Source organism: Helianthus annuus, chromosome 15 (genome assembly GCF_002127325.2).
Source record: "Helianthus annuus cultivar XRQ/B chromosome 15, HanXRQr2.0-SUNRISE, whole genome shotgun sequence".
Lineage (NCBI taxonomy): Eukaryota > Viridiplantae > Streptophyta > Magnoliopsida > Asterales > Asteraceae > Helianthus > Helianthus annuus.
Genome location: NC_035447.2, coordinates 90,977,928 through 91,001,315, shown reverse-complemented (window position 1 = coordinate 91,001,315; position 23,388 = coordinate 90,977,928). Strand labels below are relative to the sequence as shown.

The window sequence follows — 23,388 nt, the reverse complement described above, 5'->3', positions numbered from 1 at the left end:
GGGTCGCACGGGCGCGTGATATAGTTGGACTAGATACTCCTTGTTCGCGCCTATTTGAGTTAGCGATGGAGGACTCGTACCCTGAGCTTACGGTCGAGTTTCTTTCTACGTTTACATACGCGCCGCATCCGGCGGATTACGTGGAGGACCCGGATTTTCCAGCCCACAAGGTTACATTCCGTCTCGCCGGTCAGGAGTTTCAGATGAGTGTGCGGGAGTTTGCTGTCATTACAGGTTTGTACACAGAGCCTGAGCTTGATACTGATTTATATACGCAGGCGGTTAGGATGATGGACAGGCAGACGCTTATCAGTTTCTGGAGGGCCATTTCCAGGGTTCCCTTTGGGAAATCCTGGCAAAAGCCCACCACCATTAGAGACCCCTTATACCGATACCTGCACCATGTTATCGCGTCCACTATCGTGCCGCGGGGTTCCAGCAAGGAGAAGGTCAACCTCAGTGACCTTTTCTTTCTATACTGCCTACTGCGCCGCCAGCCCTGCGATCTAGCAGCCTGCCTGGCAGATTACTTTGCCACAGCATACCACCGGCAGCTCTGCGGGCAGCTGCACACTGGCTCATACATCACGGCCATTGCACGCTCGCTAGGGATCTGCCCGAGCATGATCCGCTGCTGTCCGATCCGATCCCGTCATCCAGGTTGGGCCGCGCGTCAGTATCGAGCATGCAGATCACCCGTACCTTTGATGTTGGTCTGAGGTTCAAGGGTCGTGACGGGCTGATTTGGCAGCCGGAGGTGTTGCCGGAGGTCATCCCGGTTGTTATTGAGGTGAGGCCTGGAGTGTTAGCCCCTCCTCATGTTCAGGAGGCCGCTCGGCAGGCTCAGCTACAGGCTCTGGGCCTCGATCAGCCTCAGGACGAGCCTCAGGCTCAGCCTCAGGCTCAGCCTCAGGCTCAGCCTCAGGCTCAACCTGTATTCGAGGATCCGGCTCAGGAGGAGCAGGTCGAAGAGATCCCGGTACCACCAGTTCAGCCAGCTCCTGAGCCGCCACAGTACCCGTAGCACGTTTACGCTGACCTGCCTCCGGCAGCGCGTGAGGTGGCTCGGGACATCGACCGGCGCCTCAGACGTCAGGGCGCACGCATTGACTGGATCGTCCAGACGCTCGTTGATCTACAAGAGCTCGCTGCGTTGCCTCCACTTCCTCTCCCACCGTCCCCACCGCATAAGGATTAGTACCTTACTTTGTTTGTTTAGTGTTTTGTTGTGTATTATGTACTCAGTTGTACCTTTTTGTTTTGTATTGTATGTACAAACTGATATACATATATATATATATATATATATATATATATATATATATATATATATATATTGCAGTTAATCTTCTATTTACATCACGTTGGTTCTGGATTGTTTACGTTTAATTCTTATGGCTTTCTGTACATTTTATTTAACGTGTTCGTTTAATTTAACAAAATAAACAACGTTAAGAACTTATATTATATACATTCTATAAATATAATGACGTAATGACGTAATTATAAAACAACTATGAATTTTATGTAATAAAACTCAAATAAAATTTTTTCCTCCAAAAATCCCTACCAAACTAATCCAACCAAAAATCCCTACAAAACTAACCCACATCCTTTCTGTGTAAAAAAAACATCCAAAGCGCCGCGCTATGGCCAAAGCGGGGCGCTTTGGTCTTGGTCAACAGACAAGGACTGACAGAAGTCAGTCCTGGTCTGTTGACTAAGACCAAAGCGCCCCGCTTTGGCCATAGCGCGACGCTTTGGATGTGCAAAAAGACAAAAGGCGTGTGCGAATAGACCCCCCCCCATAAAAAACTAAAAAATACTAGGTTTAAACTAGGGGGTCTATTCGCACACACCTTTTGTCTTTTTGCACATCCAAAGCGCCGCGCTATGGCCAAAGCGGGGCGCTTTGGTCTTAGTCAACAGACCAGGACTGATTTCTGTCAGTCCTTGTCTGTTGACCAAGATCAAAGCGCCCCGCTTTGGCCATAGCGCGGCGCTTTGGATGTTTTTTTTACACAGAAAGGATGTGGGTTGATGTGGGTTAGTTAGGTAGGGATTTTTGGTTGGATTAGTTTGGTAGGGATTTTTGGAGGAAAAAATTTTATTTGAGTTTTATTACATAAAATTCATAGTTGTTTTATAATTACGTCATTACGTCATTATTTTTATAGAATGTATATAATATAAGTTCTTAACGTTGTTTATTTTGTTAAATTAAACGAACACGTTAAATAAAATGTACAGAAAGCCATAAGAATTAAACGTAAAAAATCCAGAACCAACGTGATGTAAATAGAAGATTAACTGCAATATATTTATATATATATATATATATATATATATATATATATATATATCAGTTTGTACATACAATACAAAACAAAAAGGTACAACTGAGTACATAATACATAACAAAACACTAAACAAACAAAGTAAGGTACTAATCCTCGTGCGGTGGGGACGGTGGGAGGGGAAGTGGAGGCAACGCAGCGAGCTCTCGTAGATCAACGAGCGTCTGGACGATCCAGTCAATGCGTGCGCCCTGACGTCTGAGGCGCCGGTCGAAGTCCCAAGCCACCTCACGCGCTGCCGGAGGCAGGTCAGCGTAAACATGCTGCGGGTAGTGTGGCGGCTCAGGAGCTGGCTGAACTGGTGGTACCGGGATCTCCTCGACCTGCTCCTCCTGAGCCGGATCCTCGAATACAGGCTGAGCCTGAGCCTGAGCCTGAGCCTGAGCCTGAGCCTCGTCCTTAGGCTGATCGAGGCCCAGAGCCTGTAGCTGAGCCTGCCGAGCGGCCTCCTGAACATGAGGAGGGGCTAACACTCTAGGCCTCACCTCAATAACAACCGGGATGACCTCCGGCAACACCTCCGGCTGCCAAGTCAGCCCGTCACGACCCTTGAACCTCAGACCAACATCAAAGGTACCGGTGATCTGCATGCTCGATACTGACGCGCAGCCCAACCTGGATGACGGGATCGGATCGGACAGCAGCGGATCATGCTTGGGCACGATCCCTAGCGAGCGTGCAATGGCCGTGATGTATGAGCTAGTGTGCAGCTGCCCGCGGAGCTGCCGGTGGTATGCTGTGGCAAAGTAATCTGCCAGGCAGGCTGCTAGACCGCAGGGCTGGCGGCGCAGTAGGCAGTATAGAAAGAAAAGGTCACTGAGGTTGACCTTCTCCTTGCTGGAACCCCGCGGCACGATAGTGGACGCGATAACATGGTGCAGGTATCGGTACAAGGGGTCTCTAATGGTGGTGGGCTTTTGCAAGGATTTCCCAAAGGGAACCCTGGAAATAGCCCTCCAGAAACTGATAAGCGTCTGCCTGTCCATCATCCTAACCGCCTGCGTATATAAATCAGTATCAAGCTCAGGCTCTGTGTACAAACCTGTAATGACAGCAAACTCCCGCACACTCATCTGAAACTCCTGACCGGCGAGACAGAATGTAACCTCGTGGACTGGAAAATCCGGGTCCTCCACGTAATCCGCCGGATGCGGCGCGTATGTAAACGTAGAAAGAAACTCGACCGTAAGCTCAGGGTACGAGTCCTTCACCGCTAACTCAAATAGGCGCGACCAAGGAGTATCTAGTCCAACTATATCACGCGCCCGCGCGACCTCTCCCACGGTATCCAGCAGCTCCCAGTCTATCCCTAGCTGCTCCGCAATCTGTATGGTGCGCAACCTAGCGCATCTCCCCCTCGCCCGTGACCCCTGCGGAAACTGCAGGTACGAACATGTCGGCTCTCCCTCGTCCCCCACCTCTCCCTCAGCCTCCATATGCTCAATCTCATCATCGGAGGAATCCATCCCTGCACGTTGAAAATATAATAAATAAATAATATTATTTAAACAATTTAAATAATAAACAAATAATATTAAATATAAAAAATAAACAAATAATATTATTAAACAATTTAAATAATAAACAAATAATAATATTAAACAAACAAATAATAATATTAAATAAATAAATAATAATATTAAATAAACAAATAATAATATTAAATAAACAAATAATATTAAATAAACAAATAATGTTGAATAAACAAATAATATTAAACAAATAATAAATAAAATAAACAAATAATATTAAACAAATAATATTAAACAAATAATATTAAACAAATAATATTAAATAAACAAATAATATTAAACAAATAATATTAAACAAATAATAATATTAAACAAATAATAATAAACAAATAATTTTAAATAAACAAATAATATTAAACAAACAATATTAAACAAATAATAATAAACAAATAATATTAAACAAATAATAATAATTAAACTAATAATAAAAAAATAAACATGAACCAAAGCGCCCCGCTTTGGCCTCGGCGCGGCGCTTTGCTTCTTCATTTTGAAGAACAGACCCAGCCGGATCTGAATAACCCGCCCCAATCAACACAATAATCAACATGTTGGATATACCGAAACGATTAAGGGTGTTCGATCTTACCTTTTAGCTGTTGAAAGCTTGAAAAATCGAAATCCGGCTCTAGTGTGTGAAATCGCCCCTTGTGTGTGTGTTTTGTTTTTGGGTGAAGTCGGGGAGAAGCTGCCCAGCTTTAGTATAAACGAGGGACCGAAGCTCCCCGCTATGGCCATAGCGCGGCGCTTTGATGTTCAAAGCGCCTCGTTTAGGTCAAAGCGCGGCGCTTTGGTCCTTTTTTTATTTTTGGAAAATTGTTTTTAATTCACAAACGCGTCGATAATAGTCTAAAATTTACGCTTTTTACATTAAACATCATTTTTAATATATATGGACTATACGGCAAGTTCCGGATCAAATCGGTTACGTATGATGTCATATTCCATTATATCGTATCATTTTGGTTTGAAAGCACAAGGACTCCTATGAGTAGTGTTATGTGTATCAGCCGCTTACCATAGATGAACATGACGTATTTTTTCATTAATTATAGTATTATGATGTATTTTGTCATTTTGGGTCGTACAAGTGCGTATTGAATCTGATTGGGTCGTGTCGGTGACATTTGGTTTTTAACGTGATGTAACGCATATATTGAACAAACACAAACGTGATTATTATTAAACACATTTAAGATACATCGTGAACATATGGGGTTACATTAAGGTCAGGGGGACGATACGTAAGCATTTCGTACGCGTTGATCTGATCCCTGTATAATGTATGCCAGGCTGCTGCACGCTCTGTTCTGTTCGCTCTCCAGAGTAGGTTTGGGGGTGGCATTGGATAACAACCTCCAAGCTCTACATGTATGAAATGCCCATCGTCGACGAACACAACCGCAACCACCAGGGGAGGTTGCTCAGCTTCGTTTGGCCCGCCCAGCAGAGGGAAAATTGGGCAATAAGAAACCACGTCTCAGGCATCGTCATGTAATTTTCGATACCTGCTCGTCCCACCCCCTTGAAATCGATCCGTGTAACCAGCGCATCATAATGTCCTATGTTTTCCGGATCGAAAACCTGCCTCCAAAGCGATTCGTTCATACGTAACTCCTTTAGAAGCTGTTTCCGGATCATCAAATATGAATTTTGTTTCACTCCTAACCCAACAGCCACCAATCGAAACCCACAATGACCATCTGGTTTCACGTCCTTTATTCTTACGATGTATGGATGGATCACTTTGGGAATCTGAGATGAGTAGTTGCGGATCGCTATATCTGTCTTAGGACCCACCTTGATCATCGGGAAATCAGGGTGTAGGTTGAGCGGTTTGGTATTCTTTTCTCTTCTAGAATCTTCGGGTGATATGTACGAGCTGTGACGGGGAAGATCGTCTGAGGCCTCGACCCAAGTTTCTTCTGACGGAATGTAAGAGCTTTTTCTAGCGGTTTCAGCCTTTCTTTCTTCCTGCGTTTTCAATGTTGGGCGACCACGAGTTTTCTTCAGAACAGCAGGAGGTTTTTTGTTATTGTTCCCTGGATTGAGGATTTGCTGAAACTTTTCAAAGAAGCTCCTTTTACTTGAGGGGGTGTTGGATCGATCTGTTGTTTTAATTTTTCAAATTCCGCGTCTACATCGATATCCTCTATGTTATTCCTTGCAGGCTTGAAGTCAAGCTTCTTCCAGAACACGTCTATGTGTGTGATCCGGATTTGCTGACCTGTGGATGAAAACAAATTAGGTGGCAAAATCATACCGAGAAAGGTCAATTATAGTATATTAATTACCGTTATTTTCCATCTTTTCCAAACGACAGGCACATGGCAAACCACAGCTAGTAAAAAGTTGGCAACCACAGCTTGCACCGTAGGCTCTCAACCCGTCTTCCTTACGTTTTAGTTCCATACTCAAAAGCTCAATCGCATATATTGAAACCTTTCTGAGAATATATGCAAGCATGGGCTGATTCTTGTGGTGCGTCATCACTTTTCGGAGGCTTGTTTCAAAGCTACTTCTAATCTCAGCGTATTGTCTATCAACAACATGATCAACATACAGTACAAGTTTATCCAGTGTGTTGCGATGACTTGGAAAGTGACTTTTTAATGTTGCATGCATGCCCTCAACCCTGTTGGTCGTAGTTTGGTGAAAGTTGATAGTTTTGTTAATCCAGCAAGATACAAACTTTTCACGTACGGATCCAACCAGGATTTCTTCAAATAATCAAAAACCTCTAAAATTAAAAAACGTAAATAGTCAGTTTTTGTTATTATATAAAATTTGAACATAATTATGTAAGAAATACTCACGTTCACGGTCATCTTCTTTCAGCTGTGCTTCAAGGTTTTCCAAGTTATACCTGTATATTTCCTCGGTCGTAGACTCGCACAATGTCCAAAATGTACGTACGAATTCTTTCCACTCCTTGTCAGAGAATTTCTTCTTGCTGTTCTCATTAATATTTTATTGAATATGGAACCGAGAAAGATACTTATGCGCTTTTGGAAAAACTTGTTCACACGCGTTCATTAGCGCAAAATCCCTGTTTGTTAAAATCACGCGCGGTTCCATACATCCTGCCAGCATAGACTTGATCCTCTGCAACACCCATAGGTAGTTCTCTGACTTCTCAGCGGAAATTACCGCACAAGCTGTCACACCCCGAAATATCAGAGCTGGCGTGACTGGACCGGTATCTTCATTGCACAGCGGAAGCAAAAGGCTAAGACTTCTAAACAGTGAACGCCTGCTAGGTACTCGAATTTCCATGGGTTCTCCTATTCCAACCGTTCCTTAGTTTTAAAAATGCAACCTGAGAAAGAACATGCGAAAAAGTCAACATAAAGTTGAGCGAGTTCATAGTTTGTTTTGAAAAGATTTAAAATAAATCTTTTTGATAACCGGTTTCAAAGTTGTTGAGAAAATACAGTAAAATTATTTTCTTGGCATGATATATGAAAAACTGTGAGTCTAGCCCACAATAGTCTTTGTGCATTGCACGAGAGAGAATGGGCCGAGCCCAAACGAACCTTTGTAAGCAGGATCAGCGTGTCCCCTTACTTAGGTATAGTTTGAAAAACGTTACCAAAGTTTGTAAATTCATGTTTTTGTGAGTTTCCATCAAATGAATCTTATGAATATATGAAAGTTTTAGTGTTGTAAATGGGTATGTAAAGCGTCTATGATCAGGTTGATTGTTAATGTTTCGCGAGGACATTAACGTAGGCGGCGACATAGGAAGTACTCAACCTGTGTAGACGGTTTTTAGTGTCGAATCACCTCGACTGTGTCGAATCACCTCGATTGTGTGAATCACTTCGACTGTGTCGAATCACCTCGACTGCGTGAATCACCTCGACTGTGTCGAATCACCTCGACTGTGTCGAATCCCCTCGACTGTGTCGAATCACCTCGACTGTGTCGAATCACCTCGACTGTGTCGAATCACCTCGACTGTGTCACCCGTACCCATTAGAAAATCATGCACGTTTCGTAATATGCTGATCAAATTTGTAAAACCGGTATGTTTGATCGAAATCATTCGTAAACCATTTAAGTTCCTTGAAATTCATTCGCAACACGGTTTATAAATATGAGTTTTCGTTCATCGAAAAGTTATTTACTTTTGCAAAAACTTGCATGTCTTTCCACCCCCGAAAACATTTATAAAAATGTAAAAACAGTAAAAAGTGGGGGTTATGAACTCACCTTGACATTCCTGTGCGAAGCTAGCTTAACGTGGTTTCATGATGCCATTCCAATAATGTGAACTCGCTAGCGTGCAACTAAAGCATTCCTAACAAGGAATAACTTATCAGTTTCTAATTTAAACGTAGCTAAACTACGTGTCCGAGCTCTACCGAATCGTTAACTAAACGACTCTAAGGTAGTGTTATCTTGACTTAGAATAACCAATCTATGGTTATTTGATCCCGTTTATAATCGGGATAAATACAAAGTATTTGAAACGTCTTAGTTTTCGAGTGACTTAAAATATATATTTATATATAAATATAAATATATTTATAAAGTCGTGTTAGTCGTTAGGAATAGAAGTACGTGGATGGATCAACGTACGTCTCGTCGTAGCTTACGTTATATTTATTTTATAAAAGTATACAGACTAATGACGTTTGAAATAAATATACACAATTATATTTATATTAAATAATCGCCGAATAATAGTCGTTAGAAATAAATATAAACATTATATTTTTTTTTGTAAAAGTGTATCGGGTTTCGATGTCTCTAAACGTGGAAATAAATAATCGTCAAATAATAGTCACTTGAAATAAATATAACAATTATATTTATTTTACGAAAGTACACCAAGTTATTTAATTTGTCGTCGTTTTACAACTTCGTTTTATAATTCGAAAAACGTCGTCAAATAAATATATCTCCATATTATATTTTATAAGAAAAACTCGAATTGTTGATAAGTGTCGTTTTTAGAATGTAATTACGTCTCATGTTACGGGTTTTTAGAAAAAAACGGACAGAGTTTCCTCTGTTTATCGAATAACCCGACAATAAAAGTCGTCGTATTTTGTCAAAACACAACAATAATCCACGCACTTCAAACACTATACTAAAATTTTATCAAATACGATAAAATAAAACGTAACTAATCACAAACGGTATCGGTCGAGCTCGGTTTCGCGTTCAACTATATAAAATCTAACGTAAACTATTTCGCTACGCTTAAACTTTACCGGGTCCTTCGTGTTGACTGTCGTTGACCTGTTTGACCGGTTGACTCGAATCGTTGACCTGAGTTGACCAGCATTGACTGAGTTGACCCGGTGTTGACCAAGTCGAATCTGAGGTTGCCTAGTTTTGACTGAACACCGAAAACCGAACCGAATTACTCATGTCTGTGGTTTGACTCTTGCTGGCCGAGTTTGACTGTGTTGACCCGAGTCGTTGACCTGAGTTGACCAGCATTGACCGAGTTGACCCGGTGTTGACCCGAGTCAAGACTGAACCGAGCCACCACCCTGCTTCTTATCGAACCGAACTTGAATCATGTGCTTCCTTACACCCCTGCCATCATAACTGAGCCGAGACTCGCAACTCAACAACTTGAATCATGTGCTTTTTATCGAACTGAGATGAGGAAGATCTAGAAGACAAAAACTTACCAGAGTTTTGGTCGGAGCCACCTGATTACCGTCGTCATCACCGACATCGGAGCAGGGCCCGTGTTGATTGTTGTCGTCGCTGTGACACCACCCAAACCCCACCACCTCCGTTGACATCAATATCATCTTCATCACATCACCATCGCCGTAGCGGCGGCGCTGGTAACTTTTGCCAGCTCATCGCCGGCCTCCTTTCTCTCTCTTTGTTCCCTGCGTTGGTGCTGCTGCACGCCACCACCGAATGGTGGTGGCCGGCCGTTTAGTATCGAGCAACAGAGGGGTTGCGGGGTGGTTTAGGGGGCTGTGGGTGTCGACCGACCGGAGAAGAAAAGGGGGGGGTTGTGTTGGTGATGTTGATAAGGTTTCCAGAAGAGACATCAACCATATATTATGTCTGTGCTTTATGTATGATCAGTCGAGAGAGATAACAGGATTGATGTTGTGTGTGTCTTGTAGAAAATGAGAAAGATAGGGTTTCATCAAAGAAGAAGGAGATGCAGAGAAAGTTGGAAGAGGGGTCTGGTGTGCGCATTTGTTACCTAGGGTTTCAAATGAGGAGAGTTTTTATAACTTTAGTTTTTATACCTAGGTTTTTTTTTATCAAGTAGGTTGGGCCCAAGGCCCGTTAGCGAGTTTTAAGCGGCCTAATAAAAATCCAAAGTCCGTTTTCGAACCCGATTATCGTATAACGCCATAAAATATAATCTTAGAGACGAAACGCCTAAAAATTCACATCGGATGTCGATATTTGACGCATATGATCATCGTCGCATTAAAACGCGTAACTTGTTTCTCTGTCGTTTCTAACCCGTTTTTCGATCCGTTTTCAACTACGGGAAATAAAATTTAAAAACGAAGCTAAATATATCATAATATATTAATATCGAGACAGAAATTCGAGTCCGGTGCTTCGTTTCGTCGTTGATTGTCGGTGCGTTACTGTTTCCTCGTTTTTTTCATTCATGTTTGCGTTTTGTGTCGTTCGAAAGCATAATATTTTCGCAAAACATAATCCATAAGTATATGTTATATGTATAAACTTCGTACTTGTTGGCGTTGTCCGCATTTCGTTCGGTGTCAGTTTGTTATCGTTTAACGCTCAGCAGATCTCCCAAAGATTACCATACGCGCTCTGTAGCGTCAGATAGGCGTTCCTAGGCATTCCAAAAGCCTAACTAAGTTAATTTGTGCCTTAAACGCTATTTATTATCGGCTTAAACATTTGTTAATCGCGTAACTAGAGGCCGTTAATTACCAGTTGTCACATTCTCCCCCTGTTACAGAAATTTCGTCCTCGAAATTTAGTCCATGTTGTCTCCTCAGAGTTGTGTCGTTCGCAGGTAAGTCCGAACAATGCCAAGGTGAATAAACGCGTAATCAAAGTAAGACTTATTCAAATTACGTGAATGTGAGGACATTTTGCATCACTAAGAACCCAACGGTTCAGCTGAGTTTGTTCCAGAAATCGAAGTCAAGTGAACGAAGTGTTGTGATACTATCACCAATGTAACTAAGTTTACGGGGATCAACAAAGAGGAATTTCGACCAACAGAATTCCAAATGAACGTTCACTAATTGCAATTCAATTTTTGAAACAATAGAATTTACTACCAATCGGAAACTGGCATTGGTTGTTGAATGATTGAAACTTGAATCAACAAGCTCACATGGATAGTATCATGAAAGTGATTTGTTAATTATCGAACCAATAAATGAATAAGATGAAATCAACGGGTTGACATTGTTGAGTTGCAAGGATACACCGAAATGAAATACAACCGAACCTGGTGTATCATCGTATTAATACATAGTTGCATTAAGACTACTTAAATGATGTGTCAAACGAAGAGCATATACAGTTTCGCATGAGAGGACTGATCGTGATTAGCACAAGCTACAAGTTAATACCAACACCGCAAGGTGTCGTAGCAATGAAATGTTTCAATAATAGTGGTGATCGAACAAGTATCACCTGTGTTTTACATGAAACGCTCGATTACGATTAGCCCAGGCTACAAGTTTATACCGACACCACAAGGTGTCGTAATGATGGAAATAATTCAATAATAGTGGTGATCAAACAAATTCACCGTGTTTGAATTCAACTGAAAGTTCGACGAAGGAAATCTGAATGTTTGTTTCAAACAAATCTCATAGGATTTTCAATTGAAAATGAAACAAGGAAATAATGTTTTCGATCGAAAATGAAAAAGCAATGAATATCACAAAATGTTCGATCGATGCTGAAAGAACCGTTAAGAGGTACACCGAAATATGAAATGAATTTGTGTACCATTATCTTAACACACGATTGTATTAAGATTGCTTTAATATGATAAATCAACAAAGCGGATTTAATATCAATAAACAAATAAATAAATAAATAAATCCGTACATGATGTGTGTAAACGAGGTTAGCGCAAGCTTCAAATTTATGAAAACGTCACCACAAGGTGATCGTGATCAAGCAAACGATTCAATGAAGTCAAAGACCAAACAAGCCTATTATGGTTCAAGACAAATGAAGTGCTTGTTGGGATTATTTCGAATATGATGGCCTCAAACCATCATATAAGACCTTGAATCGAATATATATTACGAGCAAGTTCAAACAATTGAACTTGGTTTAATCACACTCCAACAATGAATGCATGTGTTGACAAGAAAATTTCGACATGGTTACAATGAACAAACCATGTAATGTAACACAAAAGAAATGAGTTTCAACGAGTTCATTGACTCGATATCAAAGAGTCAACATTTCGCAACAATGCGGGTCATCTAGATCACAATGCAAAGATCAAGTATAGCGAACGATATTTGAGCTTTGACAAAACGACAATTTGGAGTGAAGCCCTCCAATGGTCTTCACGGATCAACGAACCACATGCGCGACAAACAATGCATGCGTACATATGAATTCATCAAAAATAAAACAATTGACTGTTTTCTATCATGGAAGAAAATCTTTGTGGTGCAACGATCATTAGGGAGAGTAGAAATGCGAAAATCTACTCACTCAAGATTTCAATAGAAAAAGTTTAAGGACTTTACCTGGAAGTTCACGTGATGACTGGTTGTTATGTGATATTACCATAGAATGTCGTACATGGCATAATCGCCATAAATGAAGTAAGGGGAATGCGGAGACATGTGACTTCTTTTGCGGCGCCAATAGTTGTGAGTCTCTTTAGAGTAAGTATCGACTGTTATGAATTCTTGTGAAATCTTCTCCCACTGACGAGATTAGCATCGTTGTTGTCGTGCCCAATCATGTTTTCCAAAGGCCTTGCCTCAAAATTCGTGTGCGATATACTTCGACGTCCGCTGACGTATAGTTTAGGTTTCATATGCACTAGCGTTTCGTTCCGCGTAGGTTACCTGCTTGGGTAAGTAAGATAGCATAGTCGACATAATATAATGGCGTTTGCTCGAGTTGTTAGTCACGGTTTCTAAGTGAGGACCTTTAATGAGTTTCGACATAGGTTTCCAAAGGTCCTAAATGCATGTTATTCAAAACTCTCAAAGTTTTGCTTAATGTATGAATTTGTTTCATGAACCGTGTATCAACACAACACTTGTGTATAATTAAAGCCAAAACATTTACTCATTGTTTCGGCAACGGTTGGAACCCATATTCAAGTCCTAGGCGTTCCGTATGTATCCAAAGGCTTAATAATCTAAGTCCCCAGAGTAAAGTGAGGTTAAAGCCTAGGTATCTCTACAGAAACCTAATTCGCTGAAACCTATAGCTCTGATACCAATCTGTCACACCCCGAAATATCAGAGCTGGCGTGACTGGACCGGTATCTTCATTGCACAGCGGAAGCAAAAGGCTAAGACTTCTAAACAGTGAACGCCTGCTAGGTACTCGAATTTCCATGGGTTCTCCTATTCCAACCGTTCCTTAGTTTTAAAAATGCAACCTGAGAAAGAACATGCGAAAAAGTCAACATAAAGTTGAGCGAGTTCATAGTTTGTTTTGAAAAGATTTAAAATAAATCTTTTTGATAACCGGTTTCAAAGTTGTTGAGAAAATACAGTAAAATTATTTTCTTGGCATGATATATGAAAAACTGTGAGTCTAGCCCACAATAGTCTTTGTGCATTGCACGAGAGAGAATGGGCCGAGCCCAAACGAACCTTTGTAAGCAGGATCAGCGTGTCCCCTTACTTAGGTATAGTTTGAAAAACGTTACCAAAGTTTGTAAATTCATGTTTTTGTGAGTTTCCATCAAATGAATCTTATGAATATATGAAAGTTTTAGTGTTGTAAATGGGTATGTAAAGCGTCTATGATCAGGTTGATTGTTAATGTTTCGCGAGGACATTAACGTAGGCGGCGACATAGGAAGTACTCAACCTGTGTAGACGGTTTTTAGTGTCGAATCACCTCGACTGTGTCGAATCACCTCGATTGTGTGAATCACTTCGACTGTGTCGAATCACCTCGACTGCGTGAATCACCTCGACTGTGTCGAATCACCTCGACTGTGTCGAATCCCCTCGACTGTGTCGAATCACCTCGACTGTGTCGAATCACCTCGACTGTGTCGAATCACCTCGACTGTGTCACCCGTACCCATTAGAAAATCATGCACGTTTCGTAATATGCGGATCAAATTTGTAAAACCGGTATGTTTGATCGAAATCATTCGTAAACCATTTAAGTTCCTTGAAATTCATTCGCAACACGGTTTATAAATATGAGTTTTCGTTCATCGAAAAGTTATTTACTTTTGCAAAAACTTGCATGTCTTTCCACCCCCGAAAACATTTATAAAAATGTAAAAACAGTAAAAAGTGGGGGTTATGAACTCACCTTGACATTCCTGTGCGAAGCTAGCTTAACGTGGTTTCATGATGCCATTCCAATAATGTGAACTCGCTAGCGTGCAACTAAAGCATTCCTAACAAGGAATAACTTATCAGTTTCTAATTTAAACGTAGCTAAACTACGTGTCCGAGCTCTACCGAATCGTTAACTAAACGACTCTAAGGTAGTGTTATCTTGACTTAGAATAACCAATCTATGGTTATTTGATCCCGTTTATAATCGGGATAAATACAAAGTATTTGAAACGTCTTAGTTTTCGAGTGACTTAAAATATATATTTATATATAAATATAAATATATTTATAAAGTCGTGTTAGTCGTTAGGAATAGAAGTACGTGGATGGATCAACGTACGTCTCGTCGTAGCTTACGTTATATTTATTTTATAAAAGTATACAGACTAATGACGTTTGAAATAAATATACACAATTATATTTATATTAAATAATCGCCGAATAATAGTCGTTAGAAATAAATATAAACATTATATTTTTTTTTGTAAAAGTGTATCGGGTTTCGATGTCTCTAAACGTGGAAATAAATAATCGTCAAATAATAGTCACTTGAAATAAATATAACAATTATATTTATTTTACGAAAGTACACGAAGTTATTTAATTTGTCGTCGTTTTACAACTTCGTTTTATAATTCGAAAAACGTCGTCAAATAAATATATCTCCATATTATATTTTATAAGAAAAACTCGAATTGTTGATAAGTGTCGTTTTTAGAATGTAATTACGTCTCATGTTACGGGTTTTTAGAAAAAAACGGACAGAGTTTCCTCTGTTTATCGAATAACCCGACAATAAAAGTCGTCGTATTTTGTCAAAACACAACAATAATCCACGCACTTCAAACACTATACTAAAATTTTATCAAATACGATAAAATAAAACGTAACTAATCACAAACGGTATCGGTCGAGCTCGGTTTCGCGTTCAACTATATAAAATCTAACGTAAACTATTTCGCTACGCTTAAACTTTACCGGGTCCTTCGTGTTGACTGTCGTTGACCTGTTTGACCGGTTGACTCGAATCGTTGACCTGAGTTGACCAGCATTGACTGAGTTGACCCGGTGTTGACCGAGTCGAATCTGAGGTTGCCTAGTTTTGACTGAACACCGAAAACCGAACCGAATTACTCGTGTCTGTGGTTTGACTCTTGCTGGCCGAGTTTGACTGTGTTGACCCGAGTCGTTGACCTGAGTTGACCAGCATTGACCGAGTTGACCCGGTGTTGACCCGAGTCAAGACTGAACCGAGCCACCACCCTGCTTCTTATCGAACCGAACTTGAATCATGTGCTTCCTTACACCCCTGCCATCATAACTGAGCCGAGACTCGCAACTCAACAACTTGAATCATGTGCTTTTTATCGAACTGAGATGAGGAAGATCTAGAAGACAAAAACTTACCAGAGTTTTGGTCAGAGCCACCTGATTACCGTCGTCATCACCGACATCGGAGCAGGGCCCGTGTTGATTGTTGTCGTCGCTGTGACACCACCCAAACCCCACCACCTCCGTTGACATCAATATCATCTTCATCACATCACCATCGCCGTAGCGGCGGCGCTGGTAACTTTTGCCAGCTCATCGCCGGCCTCCTTTCTCTCTCTTTGTTCCCTGCGTTGGTGCTGCTGCACGCCACCACCGAATGGTGGTGGCCGGCCGTTTAGTATCGAGCAACAGAGGGGTTGCGGGGTGGTTTAGGGGGCTGTGGGTGTCGACCGACCGGAGAAGAAAAGGGGGGGGGTTGTGTTGGTGATGTTGATAAGGTTTCCAGAAGAGACATCAACCATATATTATGTCTGTGCTTTATGTATGATCAGTCGAGAGAGATAACAGGATTGATGTTGTGTGTGTCTTGTAGAAAATGAGAAAGATAGGGTTTCATCAAAGAAGAAGGAGATGCAGAGAAAGTTGGAAGAGGGGTCTGGTGTGCGCATTTGTTACCTAGGGTTTCAAATGAGGAGAGTTTTTATAACTTTAGTTTTTATACCTAGGTTTTTTTTTTATCAAGTAGGTTGGGCCCAAGGCCCGTTAGCGAGTTTTAAGCGGCCTAATAAAAATCCAAAGTCCGTTTTCGAACCCGATTATCGTATAACGCCATAAAATATAATCTTAGAGACGAAACGCCTAAAAATTCACATCGGATGTCGATATTTGACGCATATGATCGTCGTCGCATTAAAACGCGTAACTTGTTTCTCTGTCGTTTCTAACCCGTTTTTCGATCCGTTTTCGACTACGGGAAATAAAATTTAAAAACGAAGCTAAATATATCATAATATATTAATATCGAGACAGAAATTCGAGTCCGGTGCTTCGTTTCGTCGTTGATTGTCGGTGCGTTACTGTTTCCACGTTTTTTTCATTCATGTTTGCGTTTTGTGTCGTTCGAAAGCATAATATTTTCGCAAAACATAATCCATAAGTATATGTTATATGTATAAACTTCGTACTTGTTGGCATTGTCCGCATTTCGTTCGGTGTCAGTTTGTTATCGTTTAACGCTCAGCAGATCTCCCAAAGATTACCATACGCGCTCTGTAGCGTCAGATAGGCGTTCCTAGGCATTCCAAAAGCCTAACTAAGTTAATTTGTGCCTTAAACGCTATTTATTATCGGCTTAAACATTTGTTAATCGCGTAACTAGAGGCCGTTAATTACCAGTTGTCACACAAGCAGCCGTAAACGATTTGTTTGTCGACGTCATGCCTACGACCTGAACAAAGGGCAGGTTGTACATGTTCGTTTTGTAGGTGGTGTCAATCATTAGCACATGCGGGAAGGCACGCCACATAGTGAATGATTTTTCGTGAACAAAGAAGACATCTTCAACTTCGTTCGATATCTCATTCGTGCGCATGTAATAAGTGTAATTTTTTTCGATAAGAATGTTTTCAAGTTTTTGCATCGGAGACTTACCGACATTTTTTTCGGCATTGATCTTCTGAACAGCGTTGTGTATATCTTTCAGAATAAGCTTTCTAGCCGGATTGTTTTTTGTGAGCGTTCGCCAGATACTTTGGTTGGGAATATCTTGCTCTGCCAACTCCTTAACAAGTTTTTTGTCCTCCGAAGAAAGCCTTCTCGCATACGCGTGACCCTCGAAGTTTTCAATAGGAGTGTGGTTATGCTTCGCCTTCGTCACCTCGATCCTCCAAACACTTCCGGATGATTCCGAAAACCCGATCATCTCGAACGGGCAGCCTATTTTCTTGCTACCTGTTTTCCTCTCTGTAGCTATACTCTTATGCTCCCCACCAAAAGTACATTGAAACCAAATCTTGTAATTCTCTCCTCTTTTATTCAACCTCTTAGTCATAATGAGGTAACCATTGTCTTTTGCCGTGTCTTGTACCCAACGCACCAACTCTTTACGTGACGAAAAGGTCTGCGTTGTATCAAACGAAAATGTAACCGGGTAACAACCTTCCTCGTCAACAGACACATCCTCCGGCTCACCATCGTCACCGAGGTTCGAATGGACTTGATGTTCAAAGCTCTGTTCACAACCGTAACTCTGGTTTGGATAACACTCCTGCTGTACAAAGCTTTGCTCGCCACCGTAACCGAAATTCGAATAACCTTGTAAGCTCTGTTGACAACTGTAACTGTCGTTTGGATAACACTCCTGCTGTACAAAGCTATACTCGCCACTGTAACCGAAATTCGAATAACCTTGTTATGCGTAAGGGTCCTCCACAGGGGTATTCAAATCCAGCTTCACCGTGTTATCACGATAACGAATGCCAGATACAACCTCTGTCTCCCTCAAGTTGGACGAGACCGGTTTCTCATACGAGTCAGAAATAGCGGTCCCCTCGTAAGAATCAGGAACAACTGACTCGTCAAAATATTGACCGAAAAGATAGTTGCTTAACCACGACATCGTTTTTTCAAGACATGTAACTAATAGAGCAAAGAAAATCGACAAAAAACAAATCACTGAATGATGAATGTTGAGTCTGAGCAGGGATTTAAAGTTAACATTTGGGGTCGAAGCGCCGCGCTTTGGCCATAGCGCGACGCTTAGGGTTCACGGGACAACTGAAACCTCGTATCACCTTTATGTCACTGCAATGTCAGTCAGTCAGTCAAACCTCGTATCACCTTTTGTCGACCTAAGCGCCCCGCTTTGGCCATAGCGCGGCGCTTAGGGGTGTGAAAATTATTTTCTGCGTGTGTAATTAGCATGACCCTTAAACTATATAGGTATTTTTTTACTTTTTCTAAAATCTAAGTCATCTTCTTTTCCTTCTTCCTCTTTCACCATTCTTGTTCATCCACCGAAGAACAGAAAAATGTATATGACCGAAAAAAAAGCATATGACACAATGTATCTTTAATTTTCTCTGGTCAATAGCAGGCTCATCCTCTATAAAAGGCTCTCGGTGAAGGACAATGTAGAGCACCGGCCGCCGATGTGTACGGTGGGCCTGTGCCCACCCTACTAACCCTTTAAATCCGCCACTGAACACAGGTGACAAGTCCCTACTAAGAAACATGATTCATGTCAACTAAGACATGATTATAGAGTTTTTTTAATTCGTTCGAAAATTGGATTAATGTTGGGCGTGCAATATTCTCAGATTGTTATATATCCATTTTATATATGGTTGAAATCATAGAAGAATGAAATCCAGCTAGGTACTTAAGACTATTTAAACACAACGGCTATACACAACAAAAAGAGTTTTAGTGATGATATGTGCTAGTCTTCAAATAATGGTATGACAAAGCAATAACAAAGAATATAAGTAAACTATGATTAGGATAAAGAGAATGAGATTTTACCAAAAATTTCCGAGATCACCGATTCCAACAATGAATGGAAGATAGAACAGCCATGGAATCTTGTAACAAAAGAAGCTCCTGCGCACACACACTTTCATGGCATAGGTTGCGAGGCCGGTCCAAACGCTAAAACCGTATGTGGTTACGAAGATCAGAAAACAATCAGTGTGATAGATGTTGGAGAAAGAAAGACAACCAATTTGGTAGTTTGCTATTCAAACAAGCCGAGGGATGCTATTGTGGATGGCAAGTCATGTGGTGGGGAGGAATTTAAAGTGTGAAAGTAGGTTCGAATTAAGTACCGGATACATCAATGCAGTCACGGGTGAATAGTTTTTAGTAGATACCTTTAGCAGCTTTCATTTGAAGGCATTGATGGATGGTCTGGAAAATTCAATACATGCATTTGATAATTGAAGTAAAAGGATGCACATTGTCAGCGAGTGATTCGAATGGGTAGAGTAAAAACAATTTATGCATTTGTTGGTGGAGTAGGAATCTAAAATTGCACCAGTAGTAAGTAGTAACTCCTGGCGTGTAGTTGAGAAACAAACAAATGAAAGTTGAAGTTGAATATTGTGAAGAATGTAAATAAATATTTATATGTGAACCTCACTTTAAATATATTAAACATACATTAAAATCTTTCAAAAAGAATCTCACTTCAAATTTATTTAAATATTTTGTTTTTACGCTTTGTCAACAACATATACTTCCTTATCAAGTTTGTTACTTTATAAAAGTGTTAATTATACAGATAGTTCTTATGTTTTATTGAAAATAACACCTTTAAGTACTATTTTATTTTTTTAACACAAGGTTCTATGGTTTCGTGAACTCATATATATCTTAACAAACGAACACATAAAAGAGTCAATGACTTTCAAACGCGTGATAAGCTTGCAATTTTTGGGTTGAAAAAATCCCGGCCAAGTTTGAAAACAACATTGGCTAAGCCGAATCCGGCAGCCAATGTCTTTTTTAGAAAAGTGAAAGTCAAACTTTGTCTGTATTTGTAAAGTTCCATTTAAAACCTCTATAAACCATGCAAAATACTAGGGGGGCAATTCTGACCCGAATTAATAGATTTGGGTCGTTTTGGGTCTTTTTTTTTTAATTGCAATGGGTCGGTTTGCACTTCTTTTAACTAATGGGTCCAATTGGGTCATCCCCTAAAACACGGAGATATTTCATGGGTCAAGGTTCTGGTTGTAAAAAGGAACGGGTTATGAAAAATAGAGACGGGTTGAAGAGTCTTCGCTGGGGGGGGGGGGGGATTCTAACCTAAATTAATAGATTTGGGTCGTTTTGGGTCTTTTTTAAATTGCATGGGTCGGTTTGGTCTTCTTTTTAGTAACTAACGGATCCAATTGGGTCATCCCCTAAAACACAGAGATATTTCACGGGTCAACTTGATTCTGATTATAAAAAGGAACGGGTTGGAACAGGTTATGAAAAACAGAGACGGGTTGAAGAGTCCTCGTATCTAGGGTTTTTTTCCTCATCGATGTTCATAGAATTTTTTGATTAATTTTCAGTTGTTCTTCATGAAATAGATTAGGTTTTCCGATTAGTTTGAGTCGTTCATAAACTCTCGATTAGTTTCTGTCGATCTTCATAAAAACGGTTAGTTTTTTATTCTATTGATTTAAGTGTTCTTTCATAAAATCAATTAGTTTGTTCAATTAGTTGCAGTTGTTCATACAATCAATTAGTTTTTTGGTTAATTTTGAGTTCGTTTGCTCATGAAATTGATTATTTATTTGATTAATTTTAGTTGTTCGGAAAATACCATCACCACAAGCAACAAACTCGAATAAAAATCTTAACAATCCTTCTTCCACTGTTTTAACATTTAACCCGGAATCAAGTATTTATGAGTTAAGACCATGAGGTATGGTGGGGCTTGGGTTGGGGTATTAGTTGACACGTGGATGTTGAATATTAACAAACCCAAAGCCAAGTTTTAAGGGGTATGGTGGGGCTTGGATTGGGCGTGGCTGGGCTGGCGTGGCCAAGCCACATCAACATTTTTTTAATATATATATATTTATATTTTTAACTACATAAATAATAAACATACATATTTTTTTTTAAAACTACATAAACATACATAATAATTATCAAAATAAAAAACAATCATTCTTCGTCGTCTTCGTCATATTCATCGTCTTCGTCGGTTTCGAACCCAGGAATCTTTGAAACATGATCCACCAAATGAGATCGAAGGTTGTGATGTATATCCCTTAACTTGATCAAAAATTCATTTGCCGCTTTTATCTTGGTCTGTTACGTTACCAGGTTGGGGGTCATCGTCATCATAGTAGGTAACGACCGCTCTACCTTCATCCTCCAAAATCATGTTGTGAAGAATGATACATGTGTACATCACGTTTCCAATCTGATCCTTGTCCCATAGTCGACAAGGCATTGCCAATATTTGCCACCTTTTCTTCAAAACACCGAATGCTCGCTCGACGTCTTTACGTGCAGCCATCTGGACCCTGTTAAACTTTAATCTCTTTGGATCTGTGGTACCATGTTTTGTGAACGATTTTACGAAAACCCCCCACTCTGGGTAAACCCCATCAACTAGGTAGTACCCATACACGTACCAACCCCGTTTACAAAGAAAGTTCCTTTGTGTCCTATACCATTTACCCGATCATTGAAAAGGGGCGAGTGATTTATGATGGTAATATCATTATGTGAACCTGGCATACCGAAGAATGCATGCCATATCCAAAGATCTTGGGACGCAACCGCTTCAAGCAAGATGGCTGGCATCCCGTAAAATCCACTCGTGTGAGCGCCTTGCCATTGGGTAGGACAAAGTTTCCAAGCCCATTTCATACAATCTAAACTACCTAGCATCCCGGGTAGCGCATGATAATCTGCGTGATGTTCCAATAATTATTGCATGTCACTGAACGAGTGCTTTCTCAAATATCTTTTCCTATAAAGTTCTAGAATACACGAACAAAAGTTGTGAAGACTTTCTCAAGCTACACGTGCAAACATTTTTAAATAGTCATCCATAATGTCCGAACTATTGCCGTACGCTAACTGCCTAAGTGCGGTCGTGACCTTTTGTTGAGTCTCTTCCTCCTCCTCTTCGTCTTCCACGATAGCTTTCACCACCATCACGATCGTTTGTAGAAATATTTCCTCACCATCGTCAGATGATGATAACGATTCAATATAACTTGAAGAACTCATGGCAAGATTGTGTTTTATGTGTTTGATATTGTGTGAGAAAAATGATAAATATGGTAAGGTATTTATAAAGGAAATTTTTTTTTTTAAAAAAATAGCCCCCAACGGCTAGTTTGGTTTGGCCATTCACAGCCCGCCATATCAGCTTGCTAGACCCGTTCCACGCCCGACTTGAAACCCAAGCCCCAAGGGCTACGCCCTAACCCAAGCCCACCCAGATGGTGGCTTGAACGTTTTCCCCCAACCTATGCCCCATACCTCATAGTCTAACTTGTGGGTTCGAATTAAGTCCCGGATACATAAATGCACTCACGGGTGAATAGTTAATTAGTAGATACCTTCGCAGCTTTCATTTGAATGCACTGATGGATGGTCAGTATGCACTTGGAAAATTCAACACATGCATTGATGAAAGCAATTTATGCATGAGTTGGTGGAGTAGGAATCTAAAATTACACCAGTACTAATTGGCGTGTAGTTGGGAAACAAACAAATGAAAGTTAAAAATACATTAAAATCCTTCCAAAAGAATCTCACTTCAAATTTATTTAATTATTTTGTTTTTTTTTTTCCGATTTGTCAACAACAAACACTTCCTAATCAAGTTTGTTACTTTATAAAAGAGTTAATTATATATATATATATATATATATATATATATATATATGTGGAACCCATTAAGTCTAACTAACTTCTAAATCATTCTTAACCCTTAGATCGTGCTGAGATAAAATCTTGTCCGTTTAAACTCATGTTTTTAACTGCTACATCAGCAGTTATCATCGGTTATCGCCAGTTTTCTTGAAGTTTCACATGTTTTGCCCCACGTTCTCCACCTCCAGTGATTTCAGAATGCCTCACCTCCAGTTCTTAGCAGTTATTGGCATCTTCGGTTCACCCCACTCTCCTTTTTCTCTCCTGAATCCTTGCTACTACAACCGCACCTCCATGTTATTTTATTGATCATCTCCCCAAACCTTCCATCCA

At 40.4% G+C, this 23,388-nt stretch overlaps 1 protein-coding gene and 1 long non-coding RNA gene across 7 annotated transcripts; both read right to left on the bottom strand.

Annotated features, from left to right (window-relative positions):
• Positions 1–2,403: 2,403 nt before the first annotated feature.
• LOC110885144 lies at positions 2,404–11,703 on the bottom strand. Of its 5 annotated transcripts, XM_035983936.1 has the most exons (4): positions 9,541–11,703; positions 9,112–9,454; positions 8,105–8,192; positions 2,404–3,825 (listed from the first exon to the last, which is right to left on the bottom strand). In XM_035983936.1, exon 4 carries the CDS (start codon positions 3,821–3,823, stop codon positions 2,447–2,449), a length of 1,377 nt encoding a protein of 458 aa, XP_035839829.1. In that variant the 5' UTR covers positions 3,824–3,825; positions 8,105–8,192; positions 9,112–9,454; positions 9,541–11,703; the 3' UTR covers positions 2,404–2,446. The 5 variants fall into 5 exon arrangements, 3 of the variants coding, with proteins under 3 accessions (XP_035839829.1, XP_035839827.1, XP_035839828.1); XM_035983934.1 differs by having other exon boundaries at positions 9,112–11,703; XM_035983935.1 differs by having other exon boundaries at positions 8,105–8,181; positions 9,112–11,703.
• A 1,713-nt stretch (positions 11,704–13,416) lies between these two features.
• LOC110885145 lies at positions 13,417–16,364 on the bottom strand. Of its 2 annotated transcripts, XR_004881047.1 has the most exons (4): positions 15,799–16,364; positions 15,370–15,712; positions 14,363–14,450; positions 13,417–13,466 (listed from the first exon to the last, which is right to left on the bottom strand). It is a non-coding gene; the product is annotated as an uncharacterized LOC110885145 (long non-coding RNA). The 2 variants fall into 2 exon arrangements; XR_002561895.2 differs by lacking the exons at positions 13,417–13,466; positions 14,363–14,450 and having other exon boundaries at positions 15,230–15,712; positions 15,799–16,363.
• Positions 16,365–23,388: the final 7,024 nt, after the last annotated feature.

Coding starts and splice junctions, on each gene's coding strand:
- LOC110885144 (XM_035983934.1), bottom strand. CDS start 3,823: ATGGATTCCTCCGATGATGAGATTGAGCATATGGAGGCTGAGGGAGAG.